General features: G+C 52.2%; 1 protein-coding gene across 1 annotated transcript; it reads left to right on the forward strand.

Annotated features, from left to right (window-relative positions):
• Window positions 1–7,197: 7,197 nt before the first annotated feature.
• On the forward strand, window positions 7,198–11,238 carry S1PR4 (sphingosine-1-phosphate receptor 4). Its single transcript, XM_070413874.1, has 2 exons — window positions 7,198–8,835; window positions 11,064–11,238. Exon 1 carries the CDS (start codon window positions 7,271–7,273, stop codon window positions 8,426–8,428), a length of 1,158 nt encoding a protein of 385 aa, XP_070269975.1. The 5' UTR covers window positions 7,198–7,270; the 3' UTR covers window positions 8,429–8,835; window positions 11,064–11,238.
• The last annotated feature ends 592 nt before the right edge of the window (window positions 11,239–11,830 follow it).

An 11,830-nucleotide genomic window follows, 5' to 3' on the forward strand; every position in this document is an offset into this window, starting at 1 on the left:
TGACCCACCATCCCCAGGGATGTCCCATGTAGCACAAGCCCTGTCGTGCCCATTTTACAGATGAGAAAACTGAGGCACCAAGAAGCTGAATAATTTGAAGTCATACACTTGGGAGGTCACACAGCCAAGATTCTATTCATTCAACACCCCCCCTTTTTTTTACTTAAAAAAAAACCTTATGTTTTAGAATAGTCTTAACTTTACAGAAAAATTGTGAGGGTAGTGCAGAGAGCTGCCTTATAAAATTGCACCCAAATACCCCTACTGTTAACATCTTACATTAATATGGTACTTTTTTTTTTTTACAATCAATAAACTAATACTGACACATTATTAACTAAAACTTATACTCTATTCAGATTTCTTCAGTTTTCCCCCTAATATCCTTTTGGCTTTTAGTGGTCACATCTTCAGCTCCTTTGGGCTGTGATGGTTTCTCTGACTTTTCCTGTTTTTGGTGACCTTGACAGTGTTGAGGATGCTGGTCAGATATTTTTCCTAGGATTGCCGTAGCAAAGTACCACAGCCTGGGTGGCTTAAAACAACGGAAATGTATTCTCCCAATGTTGGAGGACGGAAGTGTGAGATCAAGGCAGCAGCAGGGCCACACTCCCTCTGAGGGCTCCAGGCAGGATCCCTCCTGCCTCTTCCAGCTTCTGCGAGCCCCAGGCATCCATCCCTTGGCTGGTGGCCAGTGGAACCTCTTTGAGTTGGCTCCTCGGTCCTGTTGCCATGACCCCTGTGGCCTCAGAGGTCATACTTCTGGCACAGCGAGATGCTTTTGTCTTGTCCTATACTTTCACAGCCCCAGCTCTGCATTTGGCCATTTCTCCAAGGAGCCCTGATTCCTTTTAACGGGACATATTTAGAGACCACACTCTGACCACAAAGTTGGGAAATCCATATTTTCTTCACTTTTTATTTTGAAAATACTTTCAACCTACAGAAATTGCAGAACTATTGCAATGAAGTCCCATCTACCCTGCATCTAGGTTAGGGTTCAGCAAACCATCGGCTTGCTGCTGTTTTTGTAAATAAAGTTTTATTGGCACACAGCCACATCCATTTACATATGGTCTCTGGCAGCTTTTCCTCTGGGGGGCAGAGTTTTGACAGATACTGTCTGGCTCTCAAAGCTGAAATTATTTACTCTGGCTCTTCTCAGAAAAAAATTGCTGACCCTTGAGCTGGTCCGCCCATGGTTAACCTTTTGCTTTATATTTCTCTATATACAAAATCTAAAAGTGTATTATATATTCCATAGAGAATATGGACATTTTCCCCCTTAATTTTCTAAATAATTTGAGCGTAGGTTGGAGATATGGTGCATCTTTACTCCAGATCACCATGTATTTCCTATGGGAAAAAAATCTGTTATATAAGCAGAGTGCAATAGTCAAATTCAGGAAATCTAGCATTGATACAATAATATATTTTTAAATATATTTTCATTGCTTTCAGAGAGAGGAAAGGAGAGAGAGAGAGAGAGAGAGAGAGAGAGAAACATCAATGATGGGAGAGAATCATTGATCAGCTGCCTCCTGCATGCCCCACACTGGGGATCAAGCCCGCAACCCGGGTATATGCCCTGACTGGGAATTGAACACTGACCTCCTGGTTCATAGGTCAGCACTCAACCACTGAGCCATGCCATCTGGGCATTGATACACTAACATTGTCTAATATACAGCTCATAAAAAAATTTCCTCAATATTGTCTTTTACAGCACTTCCCCCCATTCTAGTATCCAGTCAGGAACCACTCACTGCATTTAGTTTCATGCATCTTGGCTCTCCTTTCATCCAAGACAGGCTTAGCCTTTTTTGTCTTTCCTGAATGTTCATGACCTTGACTCTTAAAAAGTATAGACCAGTTATTCTGTGGGATGTCCTCAGTGTGGGTTTGTTTGATGCCTCCCCATGACCTGATGCAGGTTGTATACTTTGGTGGGAATATCATAGAAGAAGTGATGTTCCCTCCTCAGTGTGTGATGCCAGGCCAGCCTTGTGTATTTACTGCATCTCCAGTGATGCTGACTTGGATCTCGTGGTTAAGGCTGTTACCGAAAGGGGCCTGGCCCCTGGCGGGTCTGCCTCGGGCTGGCTGGTAGTGTGTGGGTTCTTGACTTCGTGCAGGAAAAATTTCATAACCCAAGTCCCAGATGACTATGAGGGAATGTTTATTAAAGCTGGGACAGTAAAACAAGAAAGGGCTTAGCTCAGAAGAAGCAACAAGAGAGCCTAGGCTGGGCTTCCCTAGCTCTCTGGGAAGTCAGAGAAAAGGAGGCCTGGGAACAGGTTCAGGGGTAAACCTGGGACAAGCTACCACTGTCCATTGCTCCCCTGGTTGCAAGCCTCCTGGGGTCCTTCAGAACTTAGGAGACGCAGGCCTGTGGGGGAGGAAGAGGAGGAAGGGAATGGAGGGGGTGCTCCTGAGAGGGAGAGCGTGTGCTGGGTCCGTTGTCTTGAGGTTTTTATCTCTCTCTTGCAGGAGGGAATATTGGGGGGGGGGGTCTCAGGGCAGGGTTTTAGCAAAATATTCATCCGTTTTCTAGATGTGCTCCTTCAGGGTCATGGTCTCCACTGATTGGTCAGTGTCAGGGCAGGGGGTCATTAGTCACTGCAGCTGGTCCTGGTGTCGCACACCTGGTTTGACTGCTTTTCTGGGCCTGGAGCTGAAATACGCTGAGGCCTGGATGTTCTCTCTCAGGAGGTGACGTTCTGGATCTGCTGTAAATTGTTCGGCCAGTTTGTTTAGCTGTCTGTCTCCGTTTCCTATTCCACTTGTCCTGGCTTGCTGGCCTGTCTCAAGGCGACATTCAAGGGTTTCTTGAGTAAGATATTTTTCTCTTTGTAATTAAATATGTATTCTGTAGGAAAATACTTTGAGATTATGTCAATATCCTGCTCCCCAACAAAATTCCACCCAATAATATTTAATTTTATTGATTTCAGAGAAGAAGGGAGAGGGAGAGAGAGATAGAAACATCAATGATGAGAGAGAATCATTGATTGTCTGCCTTCTGCATGTCCCCTACTGGGGATCGAGCCTGCAACCTGGGCATGTGCCCTTGACCAGAATTGAACTCGGGACCCATCAGTCTGTTGGCTGACACTTTATCCACTGAGCCAAACTGGCCAGGGCTCTACCCAATAATTTTAGCATTTATTGTTGATTATTGCCTGGGCCAATTAATGCTATGATAATTACAAAAAAAGTGATTTCTCTAACTGCTATTGGGTAGCTGCCTAAGAGTGGAATTGTTGGATCATATGGAAAGATTTTTTTCTTCTAGTTAGTTTTATTGTGGTAAAATACACATAACATAAAATTGACCATTTTAGCCATTTTAAGTATACTGTTCAGTGGCATTAAATCCATTCACATTAGTTTTTTTATTATTATTAACTAGAGTCCCGATGCACAAAATTCGTGCATGGGTAGGGTCCCTAGGCCTGGCCAGTGATCAGGGCCGATCTGTAGGGTGACCAGTGGAGCAATTGGGGGGGCGGGGGGGGGGCCCTGCTGGCGCCCGCCTTGGCTGACCTGGGGCCTGCGGGCTGGGGGCAACTCCTGCGTTGAGCATCTGTCCCCTGGTGGTCAGTACATGTCATAGCGACCCACCATTCCACTGGTCGTTCTGACGTTCGGTCAAATTGCTTATTAGGCTTTTATTATATAGGATTTCAGAGAAGAACAGAGAGAGAGAGAGAGAGAGAGAGAGAGAGAAACATCAATGATGAGAGAGAATCACTGATCAGCTGCCTCCTGCACACCTCCTACTGAGGATCAAGCCCGAAACCCAGGCATGTGCCCTTGACCGGAATTGAACCCGGGACCCTTCAGTCCGCAGGTGGACACTCTATCCGCTGAGCCAAACCGGCTAGGGCCATTCACATCGTGTGTAACCATCTCCACCACCCATCACCAGAACTGTTCATCTTGTAAAACTGAAACTGTCCCCATTGAACACTACCCGCCCCTCCCCCTCCCCTAGGCCCTGGCCCCCACCATCTACTTCCTTTCTCTCTGACTTTAAGGTCATCATCGCTGGTGCTCATGTAACTCCAAGTTTGGCCAGCAGCAGGCCCTCGGGCTGCCTCCTGCATCTGTGTGACAGGTCCCCATCTCAGAGCACTTTCTTACTTTCTGACACACTAACATGTTCCAGGCTCATCCTGTACTCTCCCTGCCTCACTACCTTTTTTTTTTTTTTTTTTTTAAGGGGATGATATTCAGAAGCCAAGATTTGGGTGTTTGATGCTCTCGTTGCTATTGAGTAGTTTCAGTGGACAGAGTCAGGAAACAGATTTTTGTTTAAATCACAAGTCCAGCCCTGTAATGGTTCACAGGTCAATGCTCTCTCCACTGAGCCAAACCAGCGAGGGCCACACTGACACGTTCAGTCCTGCTCTTGGGGTTCTTCTGCATTCTCCCTTTCCATTGGCGCATCTTCTTCCCCAGTGAAGACCTGGCTCTTCATATCAATGCACTTGCTACTGTGCTCAGTCCCATAGCACACGTGATGGTTTCAGAATCACTACCCCATCCCACTCCTGAAAACAAATCCCCTACACAAAGTTCAAAATCTCTTTGCAGTTTCTTCTGTCTTCAGAGCAAGTACTACGTCCAAAAATTGCATGGGCTGGTTCTCTTGTATTTCTGTGTGGTTTTGTTTTTCATTTGAAATGCAATTATGTTCATTTCTTTTCCATTTTATCCCATCTTAAAGCTCTTTTTCTCCATCCCTGTTGATTTAATTTCATTGTTGACTAACGGGGGCATTAACTGAGCTAAAAAAAAACGATGTAAAGAGGGATGCTCAGAGGGTGTCATCCCCTCTTTTCAATTTCGATCCCCGCACAAGCCTTGTTGGTTTCTCTCCTGTGTTTGTTTTGCAAAAACAAGCAGATATGTGTATATTTTATCTCCCTTCTTCATTACACAATAAGTACCAAATGACCCAAGTCTTTCGCACTTTTCCCCCAAATTGACAAGATGATCTGGAAGTCACTCTATTCACTCATAGAGGCTGTCCTCGTTCTTTCTCACGGCTGTCCGGTGCTCCACTCTGGTGCAGCATAATTTATCAGCCCGTCTCCTGTGCACAGGCATCTGGGGTGCTAATATTTCCCATTTACAAACAACAATAATAACCTTCTCTGTGTTAACTTGCATATTTTTAGAGCTGTGGCTTCAGGGCCGATTCTAGAGGGGGCTTGTTCTTACAGCACAGACATATATCGTAAGATTAAATCAGGTATGATGTGTGTGTGCACAGCCTTTCTCCCAGGCAGCAAGTAATTCACGGGCGAGGTCGTTGTTGGACAGCTCTGCAGTGTTCGTCAAACTGCTCTCTCATGGCATTGCATTTTAGTCCTGGATTTGCGCTCTGGGCCAGGGGTCAGGGGCCCAGCTGGGATTGGGGTTTAGTTGAGGTTGGGGCTCAACTAGAGTTGGGGCTCAGGGCTCAGTCCAGGGCTGGGCTCACTCAGGGTCATGGGTGAAGATCAGAATCAGCTTACGGCTCATCCAAGGTCAGGGGTCAGCCTGAGATCAAAGCTCAGTCTAGGACCGGAGCTCAAGCTGGGACCAGGGCTCAGCCTGGGATTAGAGCTCCATCCAAGGACCAGCCTGACAGAGGATTCAATCCCGGTACAGGCTGAGTCTCAGAACACGCAGTGTGTCTCGGTTAATGTGTGTACGTCAGCGGTCCCTGGTGAGGCCAGCACTGAGGCCAGCTGTCCTACTGCACAGGGTGGTACCTGGGAAAGATTCGGCTGCCTTTCCCACCCCACCCCAGGCCTCAAACCGCAGCTGCCTACACAGCTTCCTGAGTGGCCCCTCTTCCCCAAACTTCCCTTTCAGATCCGTTATTGTTCGGTCACCTCTAGTGACAAGATGCTACCGCCTCCTCAGGCAGCACCTCGACCTGAGCTTCCCTGTAATGGTTCTGCTCCCACACTGAGTAGTGAGCTGTGGGAGAGGTGCTGGGCAGGAGCCACGGCCACCTGAATGCCCTCCCCGAGCTCCTGCCCACCCCACCTCTATGGGCACACGTGTGGGCCTGGCAGGGGAGCCTGCCTCCCCCTGGAGACCCCAGGGCAGGACTGAGGCTCACCTCTTCAGGTTCCCCAGGATCGGCTTTACTCCCCCAACTTCTCACCCCCACTTGGTGCTCACACCTCAGTCCTCAGCCATCTCCGATTGGGTCAATCTGAGCCCGGTCAGGTGGACAGGGGTGGGAATGGGGGTGGGGTGAGCCCCCATTTTTCCTGTGAGCCCCTCTCCCCAAAGGTGAGGGGCTGTCCTGGGTGGGGGTCCCTAGCTAGGCTCCTAGTAGGGCCAGCTCAGGGGACAGGAGAGACAACCAGCGGTGAAACTAAAAACTCTGCCAAGTTGGGTCCTGGCCTTGGAGAGTCCTGTGTTTGTAGGTGGTCGCTTCCCACTGTGTGACCCTCGATCGCTGGTGCCACCTCTTCAGGCCTCGGTTTCCCTTTCTGTGGACGGGTGGGCCACAGGTCTGTCTGGCCCTGTCATGGGGATAAAGTGGGGTACATACGCACCTTCAGCAAAGTGGCCAACAGTGCCCTGACCGGTTTGGCTCAGTAGATAGAGCACCGGCCTGCAGACTGAAGGGTCCTAGGTTCGATTCCGGTCAATGGCATGTACCTTGGTTGCGGGCACATCCCCAGTAGGGGTTGTGCAGGAGGCAGCTGATTGATGTTTCTCTCTCATCGATGTTTCTAACTCTCTATCCCTCTCCCTTCCTCTCTGTAAAAAAATCAATAATAAAATATATATTTTTTAAAAAGTGGCCAGCGGTGCTCATGCTCATGTGTGTGCAGTCACTTGACACACACTTATTAAGCACCTACTGTGTGCCAGGCACAGTTGAAGCAGTGGGAAGACAGTGAAGGAATAAGCTGGGTGCTGGAGGGAGTCACCTAGCTGGGCAGGGTGGCAAGTACTTTTGGGTGGTGCATTTCCCCCTCCCTCTGGGGCCCCTACCCCCCTGGGCTTTCGAGGAACAGAAGGGGACAAAGGAGGGGGTCTTGCAGCAGGAGCAGCTGCAGCGCCCTCCAAGGCCCTGGGGTGGGAGCGGACCGTTGGGATGCCCCTCCCCTCCCAGGCCTCACCCCCACCCTGGGGGTACCTCGAACATAACAGGAAATTTCAAATAACAGGAAACCAAGACAGGGCAAGGCAGCAGCTCCACCCTGCCCCGGGGCCAGCCACCCTGGGCCTCAGTCTGCCCTGGGGGACTGCAATGAATGCTACAGGGTCCCCAGTGAAGGCTTCTGACGCCTGCTGGCAGCTGGCGGCCAGTGGGCACAGCCAGCTCATTATCCTGCACTACAACCACTCCGGCCGGCTGGTGGGGCGGGCCACGCCAGAGGATGGGGGGCTGGGGGTCCTGCAGGGGCTCTTCGTGGCCATGAGCTGTCTGGTGGTGCTGGAGAACCTCCTGGTGCTGATGGCCATCGTGACCCACATGCGGTCCCGGCGGTGGGTCTACTACTGCCTGGTCAACATCACGCTGAGTGACCTGCTCACCGGCTTGGCCTACCTGGTCAACGTCCTGCTGTCTGGGGCCCGCACCTTCCACCTGGCCCCGGCCCACTGGTTCCTGCGTGAGGGCGTGCTCTTCATGGCCCTGGCTGCGTCCACCTTCAGCCTGCTCTTCACCGCCGGCGAGCGCTTTGCCACCATGGTGCGGCCGGTGGCCGAGAGCGGGTACACCAAGAGGGGCCGCGTCCTGGGCTTCATCGGGCTGTGCTGGCTGCTGGCCGCCCTGCTGGGCCTGCTGCCCCTGCTGGGCTGGAACTGCGTGTGCTCCTTCCAGAGCTGCTCCAGCCTGCTCCCGCTCTACTCCAAGGCCTACATCCTCTTCTGCGTGGTCATCTTTGCCGGGATCCTGGCCACCATCATGGTGCTCTACGGGGCCATCTTCCGGGTGGTGCGGGCCAATGGGCAGAAGGCCTCGCGCCCCCCGTGCCGCCGCAAGGCCCGCCGGCTGCTCAACACGGTGCTCATGATCCTGGTGGCTTTCGTGGTCTGCTGGGGCCCCCTCTTCGGTCTGCTGCTGGCCGACATCTTTGGCTCCAACATCTGGGCGCAGGAGTACCTGAGGGGCATGGACTGGATCCTGGCGCTGGCTGTGCTGAACTCGGCGGTCAACCCGCTCATCTACTCCTTCCGCAGCCGGGAGGTGTGCCGGGCCGTGCTGGGCTTCCTCTGCTGCGGGTGTCTCAGGCTGGGCCTGCGAGGGCCCGGGGACTGCCTGGCCCGGGCCGTGGAGGCCCATTCTGGAGCCTCCACCACGGACAGCTCGCTGAGGCCCAGGGACAGCTTCCGGGGCTCCCGGCCGCTCAGCTTTCGGATGCGGGAGCCCCTGACTAGCATCTCCAGCGTGAGGAGCATCTGAGCCCCGCACGGCGGGGGAACATGGTCTGGCCGCCAGGTGCAGGCCCACGCAGGCCCCCCTCCTGCCCTGGACGAGGCCCAGGAGGGGCGGGCCAGGGGCCTGGGAGCATGCAGGGAGGCACCAGGCAGTGGAGGGAGAGGACGGAACAGGGCAGCCAGCCAGGGGTCCCAAGGCCCCGTGGTCCTCCTCGCAGTCCCCAAGTCTGCTGATGCCAAAGAGGCAACCGCTCATTGGAACAGAGGGCGCCCTGGAGTGGGGACAAGTGGGGTGACTATGTATGCCCCAGTTCCTGTGTGATTCTGGGGAAATCCGGGCTCCTTTCTGGGCCTCCGTGGGGCTCCCAGGCAACAAGGGGCAGCCTGTGGAATTGATGACGGTAGAATTGACAACATGGAAGTTCAATGATGGTATGAGATGTCTCCGCCTCCCTCTTATTCATGTTTTTGCAGAGGGAGGATGGCACGAGGGCTGTGGGGCGGCCAGGAGCCTGCAAGGAGGCATGTCGGTGGCCAGGGAAGGCCTTGGTTCTGTGTGCTTGGTGGTGGTGGTGGGGGCGGGGGGTGTGAGGGCAGGTGGTTGTGTGTATGTGTGTGTGTCTGAGAGAGAGAGAGAGAGAGAGAGAGAGAGAGAGAGAGAGAGAGGACAGAATGGCTTGTGCCCACGAGCATGTGCTGTGCCTCTGCATATGCACAGACATCTCTGTGGCCTCTTGTGGAGGGTGTGCGCGTACACCTGTGTGTAACCGGACTACTCTTCTGAAAGCATTTGAGCAATACAAGGCTACCGGGGTTGGGGGGGGCAGTGACAGTTGACACCCTCCCCTTCTCGCTCACTTCCCCTTTCCTACCCCATCTCTCATCTTGGTTTCCTGGCAGCCTCTTCCTCCACCTCTAGGTTCTGCATCTCTTGGGACCGCAGTCTGGGGCCAACAAAAGGCCAGTGGTCTGGTTCTCCTGGCCTCGGGAGCCGTGCCTACGCTCTGGAGTGCTTTTTAGCACTGACAGCTTCCCCCTTCCCCACCTGTAAAACGGGCCGGTGACAGGCAGAACCCACAGCGTGAGGTTGTTGCTCCGTGCTTGCCACAGTGAAGCGCATCCGTGTGTCCCACCAAACGGCTGGCGATGGTGAGAGGTTCCAGCCAGGACAGGAAGCCCGCGCGGCTGCTGAGCACTCCGTCAGTGGCCGGTGAAACAGAAGAACGGACCTTTGAGTTCGTTTGCATTTAAGGAGCCGATGGGACAGCGCAGGTGCACACCCTCAATACACGGCCCCCTCGGCTGGTAGAATGTTCTCCTTCTCCATCCTCCCAGGACCCAGCTAGGGTCTGCCTGTCTCTGTCTCGTCAAGTTCTCAGGGCAGCCCCCCGAGTCTGTTTTTCCGCCGCATGATGGGGGTTTGGTGACTGGAAACCGGTTACTGCGCTGTCCAATACAGCAGCCGCTGGCCGCGTGCGGCTAGTTATCATGAGCTAGAACAAAAGGAAAGTTTCAAAGTCAGTTGGTTGTTTTGGTCGGCGGGAGCTGACGTATCAAAGTACCAGACATGAGGGGGCTTCAACCACAGACATGTATTCTGCCCAGTTCGGGAGGCTGAAGTCTGAGATCAAGATGCCGGCAGGGTTGGTTCGTTCCGAGGCCACGAGGGAGGGTCTGTTCCTAGAGTTTGGTGTTTGCTGGCCATCTTTGGTGTTCCTTGGCTTGCTAAGCATCACCCTCATGTCTGCACGCACGTTCACATGGCATTCCCCTGGTGTGTAAGTCTGTGTCCTAATTTCCCCATTTTCATAAGGACACCAGTCATATTGGGTTAGGACCACCCTGGTCCTGTACGACTTCACCTTACCTCATTACATCCACGACGACCCTATTTTCCAAATAAGGCCACATTCGGAGGTCCTGGGGGTTTCGGACTTCAACACATACATTTGCCCCATAGCAGCCATGCTGCCACATCGTAAGCACTCAGTGGTGACATGTGGCTCCCGGGAACTGTTCTGGACACTATCGAGGCAGAATGTTTTCATCATCATGGAAAGTTCTGTTGGACATGGCCAGAGTTTCCAGCCTGTATGTGGGTGCACAATCAGCTGGAGTAATTTTTACAGTTCCCTGATGCTTGTTCTGGGTGTGTTTATCTGGGGCAGCAGTAGGCAGTGTGGGGTGAGTGGAGCTCACCCCCAAAACTCTCAGCCTGTGTTCTGGGCCCGTGTTGAGCTGGCTTAGCTGCCTCATCTGCCCTGCCTACCCTTTGGGTCTCAGCTTTAGCACCACCTCCTCCAGGAAGTCTCTTCTGATTCTCCCGCCCCTCCCTAGGCCTCCTCTGGACTCCCACAGCTGCTTGTGAGTCCCATTGTAGCGCTAATCGCCCCTGGTCACCCATCTACCTCTTCCCCTGGACTGCAAGCTGTGGCAATGGAGATCTTGGTAGTGTCTGCGTCACTGCTGTGTCCCCGGGACCTGGCCCAGGGCCCAGAACACAGCAGATACTCGGTGACCTGGAGCTTTGGGAGCACTGGACTCAGCAGCACGCCTTCTGCTGAGCCTCGGGAACCTCTTCCCCTCCTCCTTCCCTACCCCAGCCCTCTCTCTAACGGTGGCAGAATCGTCCCCAAGAATCCTTGTCTTCTGCTTGTTAGATGGCTCAGGTGTCTGCAACCCATTGTCATTCTCCAGCTCTGCTGAACGCCCTGGGCCTCAGCTTCTTCATCTGTCAAGTGAGGACACTGATAGCCTCTGCCATCCTGGGATGTCGCTAACTTGAAACATAAAGAGACCCTGGAACTATTACGTGTATGCTTTTAAATGAATAATAATAACAACGCCTTATTTATCACTCGGTGCCTCGTGTTGTGTAATCACCTTTGTTTTAACTCATATAACCCTCACAAAACCTCTCCATTAACTCCATTTATAGATGAGAAACTGAAGCCCAGAGAGATCAGGTAACTGATTCAAGGTCACACAGCTGGGAAGCAGTAGAGCTGAGTTTCAAAACCAGGCAGGTGGCTTTTTGATTCCTGCATGTTACTGCCTCTTGAATGAATGAATGAATGAATACCAATTCCTTTCCTCCTTGGAAAACTCAAAATTCCATCTCATTCTTTGAAGGAGGACTAGTTGAACCTCCATATTTTAGACAGAAAAACAGAGGCTCAGGAGAGCAGGCAGCATGGGCAGCTCTAGGCAGCCATGTTCAGGCGCCTATCTTTTTTTTGTTTTGTTAATCCTCACCCAAGGATATTTTTTTCATTGATTTTTTTTTCTTTTAGAAAGAGTGGAAGGGAGTGGGGAGAGAGAGAGAGAGAAAGAGAGAGAGAGAGAGAGAAACATCTATATTAAAGAGACACATCAACACATTGGTCGGTTGCCTCTCTCACGCACCTAGATTGGGGCTGGAGATCGA

The sequence above is a fragment of the Myotis yumanensis genome, unplaced genomic scaffold (genome assembly GCF_028538775.1).
Source record: "Myotis yumanensis isolate MYYU_CA2020_CCGP unplaced genomic scaffold, mMyoYum1.0.hap1 SCAF_5, whole genome shotgun sequence".
NCBI classification, from domain to species: domain Eukaryota; kingdom Metazoa; phylum Chordata; class Mammalia; order Chiroptera; family Vespertilionidae; genus Myotis; species Myotis yumanensis.

Excerpts from the sequence above, each read along its gene's own strand:
- S1PR4 (XM_070413874.1), top strand. The coding sequence starts at position 7,271 with ATGAATGCTACAGGGTCCCCAGTGAAGGCTTCTGACGCCTGCTGGCAG.